The sequence below is a fragment of the Cyphomyrmex costatus genome, unplaced genomic scaffold, assembly GCF_001594065.2.
Source record: "Cyphomyrmex costatus isolate MS0001 unplaced genomic scaffold, Ccosl1.0 scaffold164, whole genome shotgun sequence".
Taxonomy (NCBI): Eukaryota; Metazoa; Arthropoda; class Insecta; order Hymenoptera; family Formicidae; genus Cyphomyrmex; species Cyphomyrmex costatus.
The window spans coordinates 1,161,371-1,187,609 of NW_017275653.1; the positions used below are offsets into that span (position 1 = coordinate 1,161,371).

General features: G+C 27.5%; 2 protein-coding genes across 2 annotated transcripts; both read right to left on the minus strand.

Annotated features, from left to right (window-relative positions):
- Positions 1–1,312: 1,312 nt before the first annotated feature.
- Positions 1,313–7,631, minus strand: LOC108771709 (ATP-binding cassette sub-family G member 4). Its single transcript, XM_018537065.1, has 11 exons — positions 7,474–7,631; positions 5,532–5,844; positions 5,279–5,452; positions 4,668–4,878; positions 4,271–4,378; positions 3,432–3,574; positions 3,181–3,349; positions 2,446–2,546; positions 2,166–2,321; positions 1,762–1,880; positions 1,313–1,538 (listed from the first exon to the last, which is right to left on the minus strand). Exons 1-11 carry the CDS (start codon positions 7,629–7,631, stop codon positions 1,313–1,315), a joined length of 1,878 nt encoding a protein of 625 aa, XP_018392567.1.
- Positions 7,632–12,746: 5,115 nt separating this feature from the next.
- On the minus strand, positions 12,747–21,064 carry LOC108771728 (ATP-binding cassette sub-family G member 1-like). The gene is made up of 11 exons (XM_018537090.1): positions 20,817–21,064; positions 19,552–19,862; positions 18,936–19,109; positions 18,461–18,671; positions 17,987–18,094; positions 16,498–16,640; positions 16,242–16,410; positions 15,983–16,083; positions 15,671–15,826; positions 13,192–13,310; positions 12,747–12,972 (listed from the first exon to the last, which is right to left on the minus strand). The coding sequence occupies exons 1-11, from the start codon at positions 20,980–20,982 to the stop codon at positions 12,747–12,749; spliced, it is 1,884 nt and encodes a 627-aa protein (XP_018392592.1). The 5' UTR covers positions 20,983–21,064.
- Between the last annotated feature and the right edge of the window lie 5,175 nt (positions 21,065–26,239).

Consider the following 26,239-nt stretch of genomic DNA (forward strand, 5'->3'; position numbering starts at 1 on the left):
CTCTCTCTCTCTCTCTCTCTCTCTCATAGTCCTGACAGTTGACAATTTTAATTTAAGGTTTTGATAACTTAAATACATCGAGAATAAAAAATATGGATTACCTTCAATAAGAAAGCGATTCAAATTGCAAGTTAAATGAAAACGTTGATTTTAAGATACGCACTGTTTACTAAGAAATAATTATTTTAACATTCTTTTATTAAAAATTATTAAAAATTGTCAAAAATGTTATAAACTGCTAATTGTTGAAACAGTGAATATATTATAAATTATCTTTATTTCAATCTTTCGAAAATTAATTAAACAGCAAAAAAGATCTTTTATTATGTGTCCCTTATAAATTGTTATCATATAACCATCGTTATTACAACTGATGACTCGTGGTCTTCGTTTCGATATTGCTGCGCTTCTTTTTATTGTTAGAAATATTATCGTGTCTTTTGATAACTTACGTTTTTTATTACATTGTTATAAATATATTTTTGTATTTATACGAACATTTATTATTTTACGTCATTATTGTAAGAAAAAGTTATAAGATGATTCTGAGCTAGCTATTCGAAAAATTTGTTAAGTCGATGCATTGATTATTCATTTGTATTTTAAGATATTTTAGTTCATTATGCTATAATATTATGCTTAATTTATTTTAATATAAAACGCCAATCTTTATATTGTTATTATAATTATAGTGTTACAAAAAATAAATCTTATGTTTCATAATTGAGTTTATTATATACATATTTATAAAATGCAAAATATAAACAGTTTAACACAACTTATATATATACCTGACCCATAATTTCTCTGCACACTTGTTGCAGAAAAAACTTGCCAGGGAATGAAAGTAATTCGTTACTTGTAACGAAGTTACAGTTATAATTTTTTTTTGGATAATTTTACTGGTAACTGCGTTATTTTTTATCGTTACTTAGCACATGATTGGACACGGTTCGAGTGGAATAATTTTTTATCTTTACGTGATATATCGGATAGATATCTCAGTTTGCCGCATATTTTACAGATTTTAAAATAATAAAATTATGTTTTTAAGAAAAAACTAAAAATAAAACTGGCGTCATTAATGTATATTAATTGCTTTTATTAACATAGAAACAAAACTATTGCAAAAATACATTTTTAAAGTAACGAAAAGTAACGAGAAAAGGTACTATTTCAAGTAATGATAACTGTAACGAGTTACTTCTAAAATTGGTAACGAGTAACTGTAAAACTTCTTATTGTACTTATAAAAAGAAGATACATTTTGAGAATATTTTCTCGTTTAAAACAATATTAACTGAATACTTTGTCACTTTTTTGAGTGATAAATCTTCCAATGAAGAATCGTGTAGATGATTACGTGTAAACTAAGTATCCAACAGCAAAGTATTATCAAAATTACTTGAAATGACACTGCTGGCATGTCCATCATCGAGAGAATCTTATTTGGTGAACGTAAGTGACAATAGATTTCCGAGCATAGCAAATTTGGTCGATCTAGATAGACTGCCTGCATTAAACCTTCAAATGCGTATCTGCAATAAAATTTTACGTTCTTCAAATTTATTGGAAAAATACAATAAAATGAAAATACAATAAAAGCATGTCTCTACACATAAGCAGAAACTCTTGATACATTATTATAAATTAAAGAATAGTTTATATGATCGAATAATAAAATTATGTCAAAGTAATAATAAATTTAAATATATGCTAAAAGTTTTTAATTAATATGTGTGTAATATAAAGTTGTCGTACCTGAAGAAACTCACAAAGCTTAAAGGTTGCAAATATATCGACATTTCATTTAATTTCAAGAAAAATCCGGAGAACAGCAATAATGGTATACTAGTTGCCGGTATTAAAAATATCCCTAACTGAAAGAAGTTATATCTAATCATTACTTTCTCGTATTAAATAACAATTGAATTGAAATTTGTACAATATAAATTGATTAATCAACTGGAAATTTATTATTATAAATAAATCGTCTAATAATTTATTAACTTATTGCTATATTACAAGTAATTATAATCGCAATATTTTCTGATATGTTATTATATCAATATTATGTAATATTAAATTATAAAAGTCTTGTAGCTTTTCTAAAAATAGTAATAATGTAAATATTAATTAAAATAAAAGATACGCCATTGAAATACCTGAGTGCCGAAAGCTATGCCTGTAAGTATCCCAACCGTTTGTCCGAGAATCGTAATTAACAGACAAATGTTCCATGTTTGTAGAAATCTATTATATTCCATTGGCTGTCCTGTCAAATAGTATGATATAAGCAGAAAAAATGAGACGCAAACTATCTAAAAATTAAATAAATTTTTAATTAATTTGAAAATCAATGATATTTAATTACAATATTATAATTTGAACTCTGAAAGAAATAATTAGTAATAAAATTATAATGCTACATGGAAATATAAGTACTTGTAGTGGGAGATCCGTTAATACTTTTACGCTGTAGTAAGCTCTCAAAGAGTACCAGTTATTTAAATGTTCTTGTAAAAATACTGCCGCTTCCGTAGGAACTATAACACAATCAGATACAACAATCAAATTATAATTATTTTTTTAGAATTAGATATTTTATCAAATTTTTAGAATTATATCAAAAAGAGATAGTAAAACAATTGCAGATAGTAACATTTGTTTGCATAGTAATTATTTGTTTGCAAATAAAGTTATATGAATTATACATTACCACAGTAGAGGTAAGAATAGTAGGTTTACTCAGCCAAAAATAGTGCTAATGGTCATCTCTCGCGCATGACCGTTCTGCACAATTAACAACATTGCGCATTAATCGTTTCCTTTATTCAAATACTACAGTCTTAAGCCTGATCTATAATTGCGTAAACATAGTTGTAACTGATCGTAGTTGTAAGAATCTTCCCATTACATTGGATACTCTCCTCGAGTCCTCGCATTCAACTGTAATTGGTCAATTCTTACAACTACAACTAGATTTACGCAATTGTAGATCTTAAGAAAGCTAAGCAACTCCGATCTTATAGGTACTCACGTACAACTGACAGTATGGTGGTCGTTTAGCAGTCAGATCAAAAGTGCCGACACAGAGTGAGCCTTTTTTACTTATTTCTTACTTATACTGTGATATTACATTTCATATCCAAAAGAAGAATCTACATATATATTACTTACACATTTGCACTGACGGCATGGAATTTGCAAAGAATAAAAATAGTAGAAAGAAAAATAAGCAAGCAATGTTGCTGCCCACATTTTCTGCATTGGCGCCGAAATTATAAAAAACTATTCCTAATAACAACCCGACTACGATGTGTGCCACCAATCTTAATTGTGTTAATATCTGTAAGATTAATAGATAACATTTTGATTTTCCAAGAAAGTTGTACAAATATATATTTTATCTTTCAAAAGTTTCTACTCACATTATCTCGTTTTATACAGATTAGAGCTCGTAAAAATAATATCTTTTGCTGCTGCCATATCGATTTTTTTGATATTTTGTTCTTTATGGATGTATTTATGCCGTTACTTTCACGTTTCTGCTTGGAATCAGTTGCATCTAATTCTACAAACAATCAGTTTATTATTAAGAGTTATTGGTATAATAATTAAAAAATTTGTTTTTCATACTTTTATATGAATTATCTTGCTTTATATTTTTACGCTTCTTGAATGATTAATTTTATGTTATACACGTAAAGCACTTAATGCCTGATTTCATATTTTAAATAATCAATATTCTCCAGTTAAGATTTATTTTTTTATACAGAATGTACAATAAGTATTCAATAAGTAAAATATTAATACTTTCATCATTCAATCAACTCCAAATAAGATGAATAATTAATGTATAAGTTGTACTAAAATAATTATTATTAATGAATTATTAATAGATTATATTGACATAATCGAGATAATTTAACTCTAGCTATACACCACTTTTTTTTCTACCCTTGATAAACACACTCGAGTCTCTGCGGGATCTCATCCGCATTTGTTACCGTAACTTCCGTAAAAATGGACATATTTCAATTAATTTTTTCAATCGATGGAGAATTGACCAAGATCAAACAAGTACATAATGTATAAAACTCCATAGAATTAAAGAGCTTTGAGAATTATAGGTTAAAAAAAAAAAAAAGTTCAGAAATGCGAAAAAAATCTCAATTTAGTAAATTGCACTAGAATTTCTGGAACCCCAGTGTGTACAGCTAGAGTTAAGAATAAAATGGTTAAGTAATAAAATATATAATGTATTTACCATTTTTATTATGTTTACTGTGTGATCTGATCTTTTCGTATTCATCACGACAGATCTTGTATAGATTTTCTAAATCTCCACTTCTTTGCTTGGTTATTACCTCAAGTACTGCAATTAGAAGAATCAATATCAATTGTTTTTTGTCTTTCTGATAGGCTTAGTCGCATTGCTTACACTTTTTTTATTTAAAAATGTAAACCTTTACAATTTTTCTAAATAAATTTAAAAAGTTTATATTATAAAATTAATATAAACAAATTCTAGAGTTATAAAAATTCATATATATTATTATAATGCGTATGGCTCTATTTTATGTATTACGCCAATGTCTTATTTTTTTGTTTCTTTTGTTTTCTTGTGATTCTTTCATCAAGTCAAATCAATAGAATAATATTACCAAATTCGGCTATGTTATAGAAGTTTGGGCATGTGAATCCGCAAATGCTGTACACGTTTAAGATCTCACTCTTGGGACCGCAGTACATACATCGGCCTCGGTCGAGTACCATAATGTTATCAAAGAGTGAAATCATTTGACTGCTAGGTTGATGTATCACGCAAATTACAGTGCAGTTCTCTTTCGCCATATTGTGCAGCATGTTAATGAGCTCAAAATCAAATGCAAATTATTCCAAGCTAATGCGTTAAAAACACATTATATAACGTTATAAAAAAAGTAAATCATAATATTTCAGTTACGTTGTAATCTTGTTGTGATATTGCGGAATATTCTGCACTTATATATAGAATTATTAGCACAATATAACAAGAGATATCAAAATCTATGTTAATAGCAAATAACCTTTTTATAAAACAATTGTTGTTAAAATAGCTATATTAATAATTAGGGAATGGAACTTTTACAGTTACTTTTTATAACAATATGGTAACAATGTTGTAATTTTTTATGACTGTAATGATAACTAACTAAACGCTTAAGAGGCTAAAATAACTTTAATAAGTAAAAGTAACTCTTCCATTCCTTGTTAACAATCTATATAAATATACCTGATTAGAGGCTACACTATCGAGACCGCTTGTTGGCTCATCTAATAAAAGAACAGATGGCTTAGTGATCATTTCTACGCCAATGGAAAGTCTCTTTCGTTCGCCACCGCTCAATTTATTCGCTAATGTGTTCAAACAGTACGACAAGCCAAGACTCTCTATGATATCATTCACCTAACAGAAATAATATCTGATGTGTACGATGCATCATTTCATAACACATAATTGTCGTATATATTTATATTTTACTTACAATTAAATAAATCTCTTGGTTGTTTCGATTAATGTTGAGTTTCAGTCGTGCCGCTATATAGAGAGTTTCTCTAGTTGTGAGAAACGGTAATAGATCGAATTGTTGCGGCACATAGCACATATGTTTACGGAACATCCCTTTATTCTGTTCAACGCCATTTACGGTAATAGTGCCCTTAACGTCGATTAGTCGTTTACCCGATATGATTTTCAGTAGGCTAGTCTTTCCCGCGCCGGAAGGACCTAGGATCACCGTGACTTTTCCAGGCTCGAAGTGTCCCGTCACATTATGTAGGATTTTTTTCTCAGTTTCTGCGGAATAAATATTTTTCTTTAACTATACTTACATATAAAAACACAGTATACATTACGTGTCTGCGTTTATAGATTTAATTAAGATTTATGAATTTATACAAAGCTTGTCGAGAAAATGCGAAGTGTTATACTCGTACAATTCTTGTCATTTAAATTGTATTTTTTGCAAGTAATAAAATGTTTTTATACTTGAAATGAAGCAAATATATCTTTAATTCTATTGTTTTTTTAATTTTTGCATTATATAACATTTTAGTGCAGTTATACTAGTGTTTATTATAAAGACCTATAATAGTACTAATTACAAAGATTTAATCGAGAACGGAAAATATCTGTGTATTCATTATTAATACAAATTATAATTGCAAAATAACGTATAATTATCTGATATAATCACAGACTTTCTTATATATAGAAAAATTTTCTAGGAAATAAATACGCATTATGTCTCAAAATGTATTAATTACTTATTTGTACATACTATTAAATACTAGATTTAACATATACAGTCCCATGTAAAATTTTATTACATACTTTCATTAAAAGGACTATAAAAAGTCCTTATATTAAGAAATAGAAAATGACAGTAAAAAATCTTTTAAATCTGAAAAAAGTTTATAATTAATGATTTAAAAATAAAATCTGTTGGAATTCTCAGGAATACTTTAAAACAGAAATGCGAAACGGGAATTCATTTTGTAAATTAGAAATTAAAAAAGAATTCTTTTTAGACTCTCTGTTATTTGAAATTAAATTAATTGTACTATTTTCTTGATCTGCTATAGAAAATAACCAAAAATAAATTATTAAAAGTGCAAGTTGGAATGTATAGTGACATGGGAATGTCGATCTCTGTAATTTTAAGACAGACGATTGAATCATAACTTATTTTACATTTTTTTTTATTCTATTACTTAAATTCATAAAAATTCATTTTTTTATAGTTTTGAATAATTCGCACATGTCTTATATTACGTAAAAATTATATATATATATATATATGTGTGTATTATATGTACTTAATGGTATACGGTAGCATATTTTAAAACAACAAGTAATTTTTATTCTAGAAGTAAGTTCACTTAAAATGTTGAGATATGTATAACGTTTGTGCTCAAGAAACTCTTACAACGTTAAAACTTCTTTACTTTTAAAACATTTGGGTGAGAATATTTTAACAATGTAATTAACAATTGTGAGAATCTAGTAACGTTCGTATTATATACAAATGTTAATAAATCATTAACGTCTAATGCGTAACCCGAGAAGTAAAGCAACTACATGGATTTACGTTGTGTCATGTATTGCGATATGCGTTCAATGCTATAGTTTGTTGTTATATCGCTATGGTTATCACTAAAAATTAGATCAGTGCGCAGCATTGAAAATGTTTTCATGAAACGAAGTTCATGAATTAAAAAATTATCTTTTACAACTAAACTGTACACTCTCTTTGTATAGTATTTAAAGTAAAATCATTATATGTTTAAAAATTGGTGAAAGTCAAGAATGGAAATTCTAGTGATTTAATCGTTTAATGCAATGATAAAAAACACCTAGCTAATACATATCGAAAACGTAGAAAAATCGCGACTTTTATGATAGGTATGTAGGATGACAAAATGAGCTTGCCTTTGCGACGAACCGAATAACAGAGATCGTCGAATTCGATACACATTGGTAAGTTTCGTGACTTCTCGAGTAATTTTATCGATTCTTGTACATGGATCTCGCAGTCGTTGTTCAACATCCTTGCTGCGTCATTTTTATCGTTTGTTTCCAGCATCTTGCTAAACACTACGCAAAATTAGCCCGAGAACTAAAAATTAATTAAATAAAATGTTTACACTGCGATTGAATGAATATGATTGTTAAATACACCTTATCAATCATACATAATCGGTTACAGCACTACACTTCCATTTATATATGTATACATTATAGGTTGATTCTTTACTATCGATTATAAGCACATAACAGGAGAAATTCACTTCATTTTTATTTTCACAGATGAGTGAACGTTATGTTTGAAAAGTGTATCTCATATGATCAGTTGCTACAGAGGTTGAATGTTTATCTACGTCTATCACAGTCAACTGACGTAACTACACTGCTACTACTTTATTAAAATGATAAATCGTCTCTTATTATCTTCAATGATGGATTATCTCGTGAATAACTTTGATTTTTTAAGCGTGTGTGCATGAGTGCGTGCATGCGTGTGTGTGGGTGTGGGTGTGTTGAACTGAATATTTCGGAAAATATAAGTCTTGCAGAAAAATGTTTCAGATAAAAACTGTAGGGTTTAAAAAAATCTGCAACGCCACATCTAAGATCAAAGTAATAAGATTTACTGACTTTAACCTTAGGTGACATCATCAAATATCGAGTCAAGGGCACATTTATTTTCTAAATGAAAAATTTTTTATTGCATATTCTTGTAACTTACTTCAACAGCTTTTCAACACACAACAATAATTTATTTTCATAAATTAATTAAATACTTTTCAACTTACGAAACTTAAAAGTTACAGTAGTACTAACAATTAATATAACATTACTCAACGTGTCTTATGGACAGCTTTCTTAAAACCTCTTGTTCAGGATCATGATTTGTACAACATTTGTCATGATCAAGGCCATTGGCAATTATAATTCTTTTTCATTTTTGCATCAAAAATTATAGTATATGCTCCTTCTTCTTATTTTTATTTTTTACTTAATCACTTGATCTTTAAATCATAATTAATTTTTACATAAAAAGTAGAGCGACAGCTATGCTCTTCCATAGCTATGCCCCTTGGAATTTCAGGGCTTGAGCGTGATGGAATCTTGAATCTTGTTCTAGTTACGTTCTATACAGCTCCTAAAGTAAGCCGGAGCTTGGACGTAACAGATGTACTGGTGCTAACGTTCTAACATTGACAATATTTCGAAAATTTAATAAATTGTTTCTATTTATTATCTGAAGCCATATGCAAAATCTAAAGTCGATTCTCTATACGAGTTATTCAATTTAATTTTGCATGAGTTCTTATAGAGTATCTCATGTGGAAATAAATCGATGAAATCGCTAAAAATTGCTGAAATCTATATCAATTGAACTATTTTAATATAATTTATACTGAAATGAATCTATTTTAACGATTTCAGTGATTTATTTCGGGTAGCAGCATATTCTCACTTATATCATCAAAATTATGAAGAAGCAACATTGCCAATATTTTGAAACTTTGTTTGTAAATACTGAGTAGCATTTCGAAAAAAATCGATTTACTAACCCGTTATCAAGACATTGTATTAAGCATTGATGAAACAACACAAAATTAACTGGAAATTAAAGGGAGAATCATCGGAGCTTCCTTCATGGTTTATAGTACCATATGTACCGAGACTTATAGATAAATTCAAACAATTTAACAGAAACAATATCAAGGTGGCATATTATAGTGCTAATAAGCTAAGAAAATATATCAAAGTACATAAAGATCCTCTTAATTATATGTCTAAGACTAATGTGGTATATAAGATAAATTGTAACGACTGCGATGCGTCTTATGTGGGACAAACAGGAAGGAAATTAAAAACACGAATTGCAGAACACCGTAATCACATTAGATGGAATACGAGCTCTAAATCGGTGATAACAGATCACAGATTGGAACAAGGACATGAGTTCGATTGGAATAATGTACAAATTTTAGATGAAGAACCGTGTTATGGGAAACGTATTGTCGCAGAGATGCTCAACATTAAAAAACAGCAAAACAGTCTTAACCTACAAACGGACACATTAGATCTGCATGAAGCATATATTCCTATTATAAACAAGATATGACTTTGCATTACCAAAATCTTAAACATTATAGTTTTGTACGTCGAGTTAGTTGGACGGTTATAAAAGTTTTATATTTGGAACGACTTATATTTGTAATGTGTTAACGAAATAACGATTTTGATTGTCACCGAATTTTAATAAATGACTCTTTTAACGACATGGATTACTTGAGGGTGAGTTTTTTGTCAGAGGGACAATTGCTTGTCACATTGTTTTATTAATATAACGTTAATTTTGTGTCCTTATTAGTACCACAGGGATACATCACAAACGATCTTCCAATCGCTTGATGAGCTAAATTGTTCTCTCGGTGAAATACTCAACGTTTTAGAACATAACAATCTATCATAGTAATTTTCTTGTTTTTTCTGCGTTAACTAAAGATGTTTTACTGCGTTAATTAATATTTATATGTTCATCTGAGGATGGCTCGAATATGCAGCCGAAACGTTATGATTTGACTTATGTTTGCGTGCGCTTTTAAAGTGTGAATTTATTGATATTTTATTTTAATTTATAATATATTAAATGTTTTATTAGTTCACACAATTAATATTGACTCTTAATTGCCTTTTTATTTCATTGACAATTTTCAATACTAAGAGTCCTGTATATTCGTTTTATACAAAATTAACTTACATAAAGTGTTAGAAAGGCAAATATTAGATTAATGACATTTGTTTACATATTGATTTTTACATTTGATTTTTAAGTACCATGTGATGTCTGATATATGACATTAAATGTTATTAATATGCGACATGTTTCTTCGTTTCTTACAGTTAATTTTGACATACAATACGCATTTATTTTATTCGATTAAGTGTCGTGGTTTGTGAAAAATGGATCAGAAAGAATTTCTAATGTAACTGCAAAATTGTTCGATTTACATTACAAAGTTCAAATTTGAAAAATACATATAGGGTTGCGGAAAGATTTTGTAGCATAAATCGAACAATTTAGCGGTTACATTATACAAAACTTTTTTTGATTCACTTTTTGCAATTCACGGTACTTGAACAATTCAAATAAATGCCAGACACAGAATATAATAGGTCTATCTCATTGAAAATTTGGTGTGTGATCTTCCAAGAGTTGCCAAATACTAAAATAATATCGATACGTACTGATATGGTGCCATATTTTTAAACTCTACATGGACTTATCGAACAACCCACGTTATACATGTGACTAACAAATGAAATCGTTAAAGTAGTAGATATATTTCACTTATTCAACCTTGATAATGACAGTATCACTTTTATTCAGACTGGTCGCAATCGAAAATTGTGTCGACATAAATAAAATTTTGTTGGATTTTTGATTGTGGTTTCAGTTTATGAATAATTTTAATAAAAAGTTTATCGACATAAAAATTCCGGATAAAACTATTGAATAATGCGAATTTGATTATCTACTCGTATATTATATTCAGCAGTACGACCTTTACTGACCATAAGTGATCATAATAAAGTACTAAGGTCTATTTTCACTTGATTTTTATGTCCTTGGCCTTGTAATACTATCGCTCGATGTACCATTAAGGTACAATTTCATAAAAGTTTGGGAATACTTTTTTTATTTTCTAGCATTTCAAAATTTAGTGAAAAAGTCTTTAAAATATTAAAAAAAAAAAAATATATGCAAATCGAAATTGTTATAATGAAATGTATTTCCTTCCTTATTTTCTTGTTAAATTGTTTGTGTGCTGTGCTATAATGGCAAATTTTAATATCAAGGGGAAATAACCTTCAAAATAGCAATTACAAAATTCTTTGTTTTAAACTGCTTATTTATCAGTCAGACTAATTATTTTATTTGTGTGTGTTAAAGCGAATAGTATAATTATGGTACGTTAAGAATTAAAACTTGATATTGATACGTACGTGAAACACTTCAACGTGCGAGCGAATCGGAAATTTCGTTGCGAATGGAATAGAATTCTTCAAGCATGCAAAAGTAAACTACAGAAATCCTATTGCGAAAGGAGGTGTCAAGGTATTCTCAAATTCTCACACATGTTATTGCGCACTTCACGTAAAACATTGACTTGCGTAAGTTATACACTTGGTACATAAATGCTGGTATTCGGTTCGTTTCAGCATTAATAGTGAGCACGCAAAGGATCGATTAGCGAGGTATACGAAAATCAAGAATATAGGAGAAAGTAAGAAAAACCTGAAGAGAAATGATCCGGATTGAATGGCAGGGCCGTTTCAAAAACATATTGCACCCAGGTGCAGAATATCTCATTGCCGCGCTTTCTCCTACAAATCATATTTATGCTGGTAACCCAAACGATTCATATCAATCTTTTTGCTCGTATTAAATCCAAATTAATTCTACATCATGACTATAATAAACATAAAAATCAGTTAATTACTTTTAAACATCGACGGCCCCTGTGAGGCATCCTGTGAGAGTGCATTGCATCCGGGTGGCCGCCTCACAGGGACCGTCGACGAGTGTTTAAAAGTAATCATACGATTGATTATCACCTGGATGCACTGCATTGTACTTCGACTTGAAACGGCCCTGTTGATCGGGATTTGACAATAAACTCTTCGATCGCGAAATAAACAATGCGCAAATATTTTATTTTTGAAAATCGCATACATAATAATAGTAAATATTTTAATGTTTTAAATATACTATTTTCAAAATTTTTATATTTTATAATTTCATTAGGTACAACTTCTGTCATACCTAAGAATAATATTCATATATTTGCTGAACAAAAAATTAAAAACGAACTTCTCCTCTATTGATGCTAGCGTTTCATTGAAAACGAATTTTTAGTTTCTTGGATGTCAAAAAATTAATCTTTGAATTTTTTATAACTTTATAGTGTTAAAAGTGTCCTCTCAAAATGTAATTGTATCGAATTATGAAATTGCAACAATATATAATGTTATTTTATAATATTTTAACAATAAGTTTTAGAGGTGATACGCAGATAGAAGTTTTAACATTTTCCTTTCCTCAATTGTTCAATGATAATTTTTTCTTTAAAATATATTTAAGGAATACTTTTTCGTTTGAGATCTAAATTAACAAAATACGTCACTTTTTTGCAAAATAAATTTTCCATACAAGTGTTGCATAGATGATTACGTGTAAACAAAGTATCCAAGAGCCAAGTATTATCAGAATTAGATGAAATGATATTGTTGGCATGCCCATTGCCGAAAGAATCTTGTTTGAAGAACGCAAGTGACAGTAGGCTTCAGAGCATGGTAGATTTGGTCGGTCAAGATATATCGCCAGCATTATTCCTTCAAACGCAAATCTGCAATAAAATTTTACGCTTTTCAAATTTATTGAATAAATATAATATATACATTAAATTAGAAAAAGAATAAAAGTATCTATACAAGAGCAGAAATAATTTTTAATAAACGTTATAAATTAAGAAAATGATGTCTATAGAAAAAATGATGTTCAAGTAATAATAAATTTAAATGTAAAAAGTTTTTAATTAACAGTTGATACAAAAAATTGTCTCTACCTGAAAAAACTCACAAAACTTAATGGCTGTAGATACGTCGGCATTTCATTTAATTTCAAGAAAAATCCAGAGAACAACAGTAATGGTATACTAATTACTGGTATTAGAAACATACCTAACTGCAATTAAAAAAGTAAAAGCTAATAAATCAACTGGATATTATCATAAATCAATCATATAATAATTTATAAGTTATTGTTATTACGAATAATTACTTGTAATAGCAATAACAATGTCTGCAATATTTTCCAATATAAGATAAGACCGCTTAAAAAATTGTTTATCTCCCAAGAGTTCGCATTGAGCTTTACGGAAGTATTCGATTGTAAGAGCTGTATTTCATACAGAATGTGTTTCTTTTTTGGTTTGGGCCAATCTGTGTATTAAAAATCATGATTGTTATAACAATATTTTCATTGGTCCACTCTCCAAAAAAAAGTTATGCACAAAAAAAAATTGTAACACCCCCAAGTGATTATTTTACACTATTACGAAAAATATAATAAACGTAGGGTGGACAAACGAAAATAATGGATAGACAAACGTGGACAAACAGTGGACAAACGAATGCAATAATAATTTTACCAATAATATTCGCATTTAAGGTGCCAACTTCACAAAGCAGCTCTGTAAAGTTGGAATCTGTAAATGCGAATATTGGTAATATTATTATTACATTCGTTTGTCCACTGTTTGTCCACGTTTGTCCACCCGTTATTTTCATTGGTCCACCCTCCAAAAAAAAGTTATACACAAAAAAATTATAATATCCCCAAGTGATTATTTTACACTATTATGAAAAATATAATAAGCATAGGGTGGACAAACGAAAATAATGGGTGGACAAACGTGGACAAACAATGGACAAACGAATGCAATAATGATTTTACCAATATTCGCATTTAGGGGTGCCAACTTCACAAAGCAGCTCTGTAAAGTTGGAATCTGTAAATGCGAATATTGGTAATATTATTATTACATTCGTTTGTCCACTGTTTGTCCACGTTTGTCCACCCGTTATTTTCATTTATCCATCCTCCAGAAAAAAGTTATACACAAAAAAAGATTGTAACATCCCCCAAGTGATTATTTTTCGAGTTCGTATCGATTGCTTCAGAATTCATTTTACTAAATTAATGATTTTTTCGAAAAAATACGAATGAAAAATATCAAAAAAAAACGAAGAACAACTGAATAAGATTAAAAGAAGACGAAAATCATCATCTTCATGACTATTTCAAGAAGCGGGGAAAAATAAAAAAATAAAAAAAATACGAAAATCAATAATTTAAAATGAAGACAGTTAATTAAAACTAACGGAAAAAAAGGAAAAAACAAATAATAATCTCATAAATTAGACAAATCCGGAAAAAAATTTTAAGGATGTATAAATGCTTAAATTTTTTAAAAAATTAAGTAAAGAAAGAACCTACGTTGTAATTTTAGGGGGATTAACAAACCAGTTTGGTCTTTTCCAGATTTGTTTGTATATCTCCAATAATTCTGAATCGCGCGCGTAGCACGCGCAGAAAAAGGCTAGTAACAATAAAAAATATATTTTAAATTTTGTGATTTTGAACTTTTTTTTTCTATATTTTTCGCGGATAAATTGATCGATTTCTATATTAAATTATTGCTATGTTAATATGTATTATCTTATGGTGTGCGTGCATGTATCTACTACAATCTCTGCTAATATCTGTAATGATTTTTATATAGTTATTTTTATATTAAAAATAAAAAGTGACAAGATCGTTCAAGAGTTCGCACTTGAGAATAATTTATAAATTTGTACATGAGCAGCACTGACAGATACAAATTGTCGATAAAGTAACCCTATAGTTGCATGAGTGCACTAGCCGTGAGAATGCGAGAAGTCATCAATCACGGGGATACTTCTGTTTGTCATACAGTCAAGTCAGAAAGTTTTAAAGTACCGGTAAATATAGAGATAGATGTGTGAATGATTTAAATATCTATAAGCAACACTTTACTGTCAAAAATCGAGTCCTTGTAGTACAAGCTATATGTAGCCTCAAAAAAAAACTATGCATTTTTAGGCGGTCTTACCCTAATGTTGTATCTGTAATATGTGTAATATTAAAATTATTAGAGCCCAGACACAAGCTTTTGCATAACGCATAACGCATAATGCATAAGAGAATCAGCCAATCAAACTTCTTCTTTTCCGTAAAGTGGAAGGAAAGGAGGAATTCAGATTGGTTGATTCTCTTATGCACTATGTATTATGCGTTATGCAAAAGTCTGTGCTCCCCGCTTATTACTGAAAAAAAAAAAACGCTACGGTTATCACACACACACACAATTGTACTATATAATTTTTATAATAAAAAAATGTATTGATGGGCGATTTTTGACCGTGAACCGTAGCCTCTTTCTTTTTGTATAGTTTTTTCCTTGTAACTTCTTTAATAACGTAAATATATCAAATACAATAAGAAATACATCAGTAAAATACCTCAGTGCCTAAAACCACGCCTGCAAATATTCCGATCGTTTGTCCAAGAATCGTAATTAACAGGCAGACGCACCATACCTGTAAAATTCTTTCATATTCCATTGGCTGTCCTGTCATATAGTATGATATAAACAGGAAACACGAAGCGGGAAGTATCTACAAAAATTAAACAAATTATACTTAATTGTCTTTAAAATTTGTCTTAAAAAAGCAAAATAACAACATATTTAGTTATACACTTATATTTAGACCACTAAACTTTATTTTTTAAAGAAGCAATTAGTAATATTATCGCTGCATTGTGAAACATACTTGAATCGGAAGATCCGTTAATACTTTTACACTATAATAAGCTCTCAAAGAATACCAATTATTTAAATGTTCTTGTAGGAATACTGCCGCTTCCGTAGGAACTATAATCAGATACAATTATGTGTATTACTCGTAATATGATGTAACATAATTTATATAAATTTATAAAACATATTTATCACAACTTTAAACGAGGTAAATTAAGAAAATTGTCAAAGAGACTTTATCAATTTTTAATAAAAAAATCTGTATTACTTACACATTTGAATTACTGGTATGAGGTTTGCAAAGAATAAAAAAAATGGATAAAAAAATATGCAGGAAATGTTACTGTACACTTTTCCCGCATCATTACCAAAATTATAGAAAAGTGTTCCTATTAATAACGCGATTACAATGTGCACCGCTAATCGTAGTTTTGTCAAAACCTGAAAAATCAATTAAAACGATAACATTTTGATTTTTCAAGTAAATTGTTCGAATATTATTTGAATATTTCGAAAGTTTGTACTAACGTTATCCCGCTTTATGCAGATTAAAGCTCGTAAAAATAATATCTTTTGCTGTTGCCACGTCGACATTTTTTGTATTATATTATTTGTATTTGTATCGTCTCGTATTTCATATTTCTGGTTGAAATTATTTGGTGAATCTAGTTCTATATATATATAAAAAGATTAATTAATTATTAAGAATTATTGTTTGTCACATATTTATTGTATATGAAACATATATATTAACACTTTCATCATTCAATAATTATCAAGCAAAATAAAAGATGTGTAAATTATGAATATAATTATAAACTGAAGGAATTATTAATGGATTATTATATGGATTAATAAAATAAAAGGAGTAATTAAGAATAAAATATTTAAGGGAATCGCCTTGTGTAAATCGCTAAAAAGACGGTCATTTTTGATCAATTTTTTTTTACGCAACGGATCGTTTTAAACATTTTTGGTGTTTTACTGCTTATATCAAAGAGAAAAAAATTTTTTATTTTGGTGTAGTTCATTTTCTAATTGCTGCAAATAAATTTAACACAACCTTAAATAGTCGCCAAAATCATAAAACGGTGGGAAATCTAACGCTTTTTATGTTTGTGTGAAACAAAAAAACAAAATGTTTTCTTATTTTGTATAACAGCTTGTTGATAAATAAATAAAAATAAGTTAAAAGTTGAAAATTTATGAAATAGCGACATTTTAAGGACATAAATATGATTTTGATCCCCAAAATTTCAATTTATTTTATTTATTATGCAATAACAATTGTTTTAATTAATTATTTTACTAAATTTATTAGGTCGATCCATCGACAAAATATGACAATGCGTAAAGTATCAGTTTAAAAAATTTTATTTTTTTAATTGCGATATGATGATTTTTGAATAACTCGGAAAGAAAAAAATCGTAGAAACATTTTTTAAAAACAAATTTTTAAGAAAAACTTTATGCTTTCATGTTAGATAGTTGAAAATTTTTGCAAACTCTTTTTTTAATATATGACAGACTCACAAAATGAGAAGAAAAATTTTTCTTTTCTGATAGTTTTCTGTACGCAAAAATTATCAAATTCACATGAACTAAAAAATTATAAAAACCTTTTAAAAGTAGAGATTTCAAGCTTTAAAACCTTTTTTAAATTTAATTTTTTGACGAAAACATTGTATATTTAGTTTTGAGTTTTTGTTAACAAAAACCGTAGAACTTTTTCTTCAACCCAATATATACATAAATACAGATTTACACCTGTCTGAGAAAACATCTGCCTCTATTATTACTGTTGACCGAATAAAGGGCGTATGCACCGCCATGCGTGTACTTGTGCATAATGAATGAGCTGTAGCTTTCTTAAAACTTCGAATTTTGTTCGTGAAAACTTTAAGAATATATTTTTTACATTTATTACTATCAATTAAAAGAAAAAAAATTTTTTCAATTTTTTAAACCGGTTACACGAGGCGATTCTCTCAAATAATAAAATATACAATATATTTACCATTTTTGTTATGTTTACTGCATGATTTGAATTTTTTATATTCATTATGACAGATCTTGTATAGATTTTTTAAATCTCCATCCCTCTGTTCGGTTATTACCTCAAGCACTATAATAAGAAGAATCAATATCAATTGTTCTTATGTTATTTTAAATTATAAGCCTGATAAATTATAAGCGCTGCCTGTAATTTTTCTGTTCAGATTTTTGTGTCGTTTTCTCTCAAGCATCAGTCTTATAATGTCTTTAAAGCATTTTAATTTCTATACTAAAGTACAAAATAAAAAAATTTAGCAAGAATGTATCTTTTTAATAAATTTTAAAAAAATTACATTTTAAAGTTTTATTAAAAATAAACTTTTTCTTAAATTAAAAAATATAAAAATATGCGTATAGAATTCTCAGTGCTCTTTTTTCAATTCTCCTGTCTTCTCGCAATTATTTTATTAAATTAGATATGTATAGTAAACATTACCAAATTCGGCTATATTATAGAAACTGGGACACGTAAATCCGGCAATTCTGTATGTGTTTAAGATCTCACTCTTGGGACCACAATACATACATCTGCCCTGGTTAAGTACCATGATGTCATCAAAGAGTGAAATCATTCGACTACTGGGTTGATGTATTGCGCAAACTATAGTGCAGTTTGCCGTTGCCATATCGTGTAGCATGCTAATGATCTAATTAAGTTCAAACAGTACATTTGGATACATTAAGAGTTCATTAAAATTTAATGATATGTAAATCGATACGTTATAACATTTTATTTACGTTGCAACGTTGCTGCAATATTGATGAAGTATTGCACATGTACAAAATTATTATAACAAAATATAATAAAAAAAATGAATATCACATTATGTTAGTTATTATTGAATAACGCTTGTAAGAGAAATAATTGTTATTAATAGCTGCATATTATAGTAATCTGTACTATACTATACTTGATTAGAGGTCACACTGTCGAGACCGCTTGTTGGCTCGTCTAATAAAAGAACAGATGGCTTGGTGATCATTTCTACGCCGATAGAGAGTCTCTTTTGTTCGCCACCGCTTAATTTATTCGCCAATGTGTTTAGACAAGACGACAAGCCGAGATTCTTTGCGATATCATTCACCTGACAGAAATTAATACATAATATCTGCTATGTGCGATGCATTACAACCCAAACAGCACAAAATATTTATCAGTATTTATTTTTTGAAATATTATATAAATATTTTATATAATATTTATGAACATGGCCGGAGACACTATACCGCGTCTCCTGATAAATACAAATATAAATATTTCTAATAAGTATTTCTTTACTTGGATTTATTAAGATCCAGGATGCGTTTTTATTGATAAAAGCGCGCTTTTATTTCTGAAATTCTATAGTATGCGTAACGTAAACTATAGCATGTCAGAGACCTAACATCGTTGCGCATTCTAAATACAGACCAAATAAGTATACTGATATGTAATTAATATACATATATAAAAATACTACATAATAACTATATATATATATACATATATATTTAATAATATTTATCGTATATTTATATTTTACTTACAATTAAACGAATCTCTTGTTTGTTCTGATTAACATTGAGTTTCAGTCGTGCCGCTATATAGAGAGTTTCTCTCGTTGTGAGGAATGGCAATAAATGGAATTGCTGCGGCACATAGCATATCTGTTTGCGAAACATCGTTCTATTTTGTTCAACATTGTTTACAGTAATGGTACCCTTAACTTTATTCAATCGTTCACCCGATATAATTTTTAGCAGGGTGGATTTTCCTGCGCCGGAAGGACCAATAATCACCGTAACTTTTCTCGTTTCAAAGTGCCCCGTCACATTATGTAGGACTTTTTTCTCATTTTCTACAGAGTAAACGTTCTTCTTTAACTATATGTAAATAATAACGCAATAAATATGTAAATCTCATATTTGCATTTACATACATTGAACTTCTATGAAACTTCGCTTTATTGAAACTCTATAAGTTTACATATATTTAAGATTTATCGAGAAAATGAAAACGTTATATAATCGTAATTAATTTAAATTGCTTTTTTAGAAATATACGTACCTGTAGAGATGTAGACTTAACTTTATTTATTTTTGTCATATTCTTGCAATTATATAACGTGCTAATGTAGGCATATATACTTATGTATATTACGTATACAAATAATTATAAGATTTGTATTGGATAAAATTAATTGCGAAGATAAGTATTAAATAAGTTTTAAACAGACACATAAAATATACACATTAATTAAACCAATAAATTAGAAATAAAAATAAAAATTCAGTTTTTAGATAAGTCCAATACTTTTAATTCAATTATTATCGTGGAAAAAATTTGTTCTATCTTTTATATTTAGTTTTAATGACATTTGCTTTGAAAGAAAAAAACCGATTTTTTTCAAGGAAGATTTTCATCCCTTTAACGTGTCACTCTGCTGATATAAAAAAATACGTATCTCTCTTTTTTATATCAGCAGAGTGACACGTTAAAGGGATAAAAATCTTCCTTGAAAAAAATCGGTTTTTTTCTTTCAAAGCAAATATCATTAAAACTAAATATAAAAGATAGAACAAATTTTTATACCTTTAAGCGTAAAACATAAATCTTATGCCGTAAGAGACTGTCCAATCAGTCAGATTAAAAAAAAATCTGTTTGGTCAATTTCTTACGATATCTTTGTTATAAATAAATAATTTTTATTATAAATAATTTATGAAATTCATTGTAGACGCTGTTTAATATGTATTAAGAACACAGAATCGCAACTGTCATAAAAATATAGGATGACAAAAAATGAACTTACTTTTAAATTTGTGACGAACTGGGTAACAGATATCATTGAATTCAATGCATATTTGCGAGTTCCGCGAGTTCTCGAGTTCCAGTAATTTATCCAATTCCTGCACATGGATTTTGCATTCGTCATCCAGTATCCTTGTTGTGTCATTTTTATCATTTATTTTCAGCATTTTGTTAAACACTTTGTAAAATTAGCTGTCTGTTTTTAATTAATTGAAGAGCCGATGTTTACACTGTATACGTGAGGACGTATATGACATATACGCAATGATCGTTAAGTGATTCAGTAGTATATAGCTAATTCAAACATCAGTTGATCATTGGGCTGCACTTATATGAGAATATTTAGCAAAAAGTGCACTTTTTCAGATAAAAAAAGCCCGGCCGTCTGGAAATTAATTACAACTATTGACGTGCGTCGGATGTTTACTATAGTTATAGTCGTTGAGTAGTCAGCTTTTAAATCATACAAGTAAAAAAAAATGTGTTTTTTTTATCATTATACTTAATAATTGCGTAATTAATTTTAATCTCACAAGCAATGTTAATTCATCTTTTATACATTGAGTGTAGCTTTCCATTATGTATAGACTATAGACTATCGTTCAAAAGTTTTAGTCTCAGAAATTTTATTACATAAAATGCATATATTAATTTTTTCATTTAATACTCTAATGCTGGATTTAAAATATAATGTAGTGACGTAAAGTTTAATTACGCAAAGATTATTATCAAACAAAGTTTTATTAGAAATATTGTAATAGAAACAAAAAAAATTTTCACATATAAATCATTTATGGCATAATTAATGTTTGAGTAAATAAGTCAGATAACAATTATATTTGTTCACTGTAATATTTTTGTTTTGTTAAGAAACAATTCGTATTTTTTTTTTTTATTAATTATTTTTACGGACTATAAATACCGACCAAAGAGGGATAAATTTAAGAGTTAATAAATTATTTTTAAATATGTATTATTTATTCCTAAATCTTCAATTCTGAACTTTTGAAGTTACATAAATATTGTAAAAATAAGTTTTTACACAAGAAAATCGATTAATACCATTGTGAAAATTTATTGTATCCATTTTTATAAAAACATAATTTAGAAACAATATATATATATATATATACTTTAAGATGTTTATTACACTAGATATAGTAGTACCTCTCGCCTCAACAAATTAATTAATTAATCTGATTGGAGAATAAACAGTTTAAAACAAAGAAATTTTGAATTGTTATTTCGAAAGTAATCCTTGTGTTTATAAACTAGTCACTATCTACAACGTTTCAAAGTAAAACGAGAATGTTTTCTAAAAATACTAATTTTTTGTGGGAGTGAATCGAACATCTAAATTACTACAGTAGAATTGAATTTGTTTATTTGTAAAGAGTGACATTTCACTCCTAAGTGTATAATTCTATAGTATTATTATTTTAATTGTTTTAGATATAAATTCATACTGTAATACGTTTTAAAATTTTCAAGCTTTCGAATAATTTCCAATAAGATAATATGTAATATATTCGACAATATAAGTGATGAATTTTAGTTCAGAAATAGAAGTAAAAAACTTCAAGAAAAATCGGAAAATTATCAAATTTTCTATCATACATTGATACTAAAGTGACTGTATTAATTTTAAAACATCTTAAATGCATTTTTTTTCAATTATGCGCTCTTTAATTGACTTTTTTAAAGGAACACTTAATTTAAATATTAATATCTAACTAATGGGATCGGGTAGATTTATACATTCTTAATATTTTAAAAGCCTACTTATCTTTAATACTTTATATTAGATATTTAATTTCTTTTATGTTTAAAAAGGAATATAAACAAGCATAAATAAATTTCTAATTAATTTTTGCTTATATTTTTGATAAATATCAATCATATAAGAATAACTCAATTATTAAGTTTTTTTCTATTAAATATAAAAAAAGGTTCTAAATATTTATAGACTTAATATAATCAATAAAAATTTTATAACGTTGATAATATCATTGGATTCTTCGTCTTATAGTATGAATTATGGACCAAACATGAAAAATATAAGTTAGATTCATTGTTCCTATTATTTTTTTATTCGAACTCTATATATAAATGCAAAAAATTTCAATTTGTTATTTCTTAATTTTAATTGTTACAGCAGCTAGTTAAGAGCTCCAAGAGTCTTAAAGTAAGAACAGACATAATAACAGAGCTATACACTATCCGTATGTCATTGTTTGGATATTATATAATGAGATTGATGAAGTGATAAAGTGATTTAGTTTGAAGGATATCACGCAAGTAACTGCATTTATCATTTGTATAAAGAAAAATCATTCTACACAATATGGCATTCTACACAATTTTTAACACGACACGCGTATGAACATTATTGAAAATTCTAAAAACAATTTGAAAAGTTTGAGTAAAGATATAGATACATAAAAAAGATAAAAGTTCGATCGAGAATTATTTCTAATTAGTTTTAACATTTGGATTGTATGTACAGGAACAGTGCTTGTGGATAAACGAGAATATTATATTGTTTTAGATGTCCCCCAAAACTTTTGTACGATTTTTTCAGACATCTATTGTGGCAATTCCGAAGATAAAAAGTAATACATTCGTGAAATCTTGATCAATATTGAGAATTTCAAGGATGTTACTACAGAATGGAAGCACATGACATGTTTTGTCGAACCATTAATTAGATTACTATTCTTGACATTATTCAGGTACGTTAACTATAAAAGCAAGAAGTGAGCATATAAATATTTAACTTGTCAACGTAGAGTTTTAGATAGCAGAATATTAAATATATAATTTTATTAGACAATATGTATTACAACGTAAGTATATTTCTATATTATTTTTTTAATTACCTTAGATTCATATATTGCGATACGTTTTAAAATTCTCACAAAAAGTAAGAAAATGCTCACAAAAAGAAGCAGAACTTATATAAATCGAAAGATAAATAAAATAAACAGTTATCAAATTTCTTTATTATACATAAATAGTGAAACGCTATATGTATTACTCAAATAACAGAATTTGGACACATAATGTAAAGAATAAAAATTTATATTTGATAATTTTATCGCATGTACTAATAAAAAAATCAAAGTATTTTTTATATTTAACACTCTAATACTGAATTTAAACGTTAAATTGGTATAGTATACCTATTGACGCTTAGTTATATCTAATATCTATAAAAAGATGCAAACAACAGTTTTAAAAACATGGAGCGTAAAGATTATTTTTAATAATATTTTATTGAATATAATACGAATAGAAAAATTCACACATGTAAGTATTGTTTATAGCATTATAAATGTTTAAGAATAATACACACATAATATACAAATATATATTATATATACAGGATTACGCTATAGAAGGTGAAAAAATCGCATTTTTCAGCTATTTCTAACGTTTAATTAAAGATTGGATTATATTAGCCGTAATCTGTTAACTTATGCTGTAATCTGTAAAAATTGACCAATTATAATCGATTATTTCCCTCTCATTCGACTGTGATTGGTCAAGTTAACAGATTACGGCCAGTATAAATCAACCCTAAAGGAGATTTTTCTAGTACAAAATGTAAAAAATTTATTTTTCTTACATTTTTTAAAAATCTACAATTTTTAAAATCGTCTTTAAAAAGGTGATTTTATGAAATATTGGGACAATTTATCACTATTTTAACAATCAATATTAGGGACGGCGCGTAGGTTAGAAATATTCTAAATTCTTTCAAATAATATTTTAAATTCTTTTCAAATAATATATCACTATATTCTTCAATTGGGAAGGTAATAGATATGGTACAGTAAACTAAAGTAATAAATTACTTTTTTCTACTTACGTATATTAAAATATCTAAACTTTAAATGCGTTTTCCATAATCTCTCCTTTTTTATAAAAATTACTAAATCGCATAACTTCTACTTTGAGATATGTGTATAATATATCACAACATTTATTGCCTATCTCTTATCAGATTTATGTCAATATTTTCAAATGTATTTTAATTTTTAAAATTATCTTTTAGTATATATATATATATATATATATAAGACTAACATGACTTACAAATAATGACATTATTCGCTATGACTGCATTAAATATCTATATGTATGCCGCATTAAATTATACAGAATAGATTATTTATAAGTTGGTAGTGAGCATATGTTACAGATTCCTAATTTGTCTATTCTTGATCTTTAAATGTTAAGGATGTTTTGGCAGTGTAGCTAAAAAATTCAGCCAAAAAACCAGCTAAAAAACTAATATTTGTAACAAAATGTTTGTCATAAATATGATTTAAATCAACTGAGAAAAAACAGAAATCTTGTTTTACAACGGTTTTGTGTACCGAAAAAACCATATTTTGCTAAGTTTCAAATGAGTAAGTAAAACAAAATAAACTTTTGAACAAATTTTGTTAGAACTTTATTATTATATATAAATTTAATAAAAATTGGTTCAACTCGTAATGCTACGATCTTATGAAACTTACAAATAAACATAGATTACAAAACGTAATATTGCGTCGATCTTCTTCTTCAAGAAAAAAAAAAGGAACCATTTGAAAAAGAAATTAAATAATTTTTAATCAGTAAGAGAAATGTGCTCAAATTTTACACAGATTCTCATTTAGACATAATAATAAAACAACTTATGAAATTTTTGTATTTTTTGTAATACTTTGAGATGTGACACGTGCATCATTAAATATCAAAATATTTACAAAATATTCAAAATATTTACAAAATATTCAAAATATTTACAAAAAAAGTGTTGTTTTCTATAACAATATAACTTATAACTACACACTTTATTTAGTAAATTTTACTACTATATAATACAAATAGTTATAACATTTTGATTATAACAAAGAAATACAAGCATATGCACGAAAAAAATTAATTTCCATTTTTTAATGAAATTTCGTATAAACATAGCTTAAATAACAAAAAATATGTCATGGTAAGTTTAAATTAAATTTGTATCAATAAAATAATAAATAATAAAGATGGCTGAAATATATCACATTTAGATTTCAAATTAAAAGTATACGTATTTTCTTTGTTCCTTAACTGTAACAATATTATCTAATAATATTATATTATAATATTACAATATTACAAGTGTACGACGTTATATAGGCTGTGTTCGTTTTTCACGCTTACGCATTGTAAGTTTCATTCTATTTTCTCTTTTTGCAAGTATCGAACAATAATGATAGGATACAAGAATAGCTTATAACGCATGAAAGACAAACGCAGATATAATATATATATATATATATGTGTGTGTGTGTGTGTGTTAATTCTAGCTTACAAGAAATTAATTAATCTTAGCAATAAGTGGATCTGCTGAGATTTTAATTATTCACATTTAATTGGTAAGCCTAT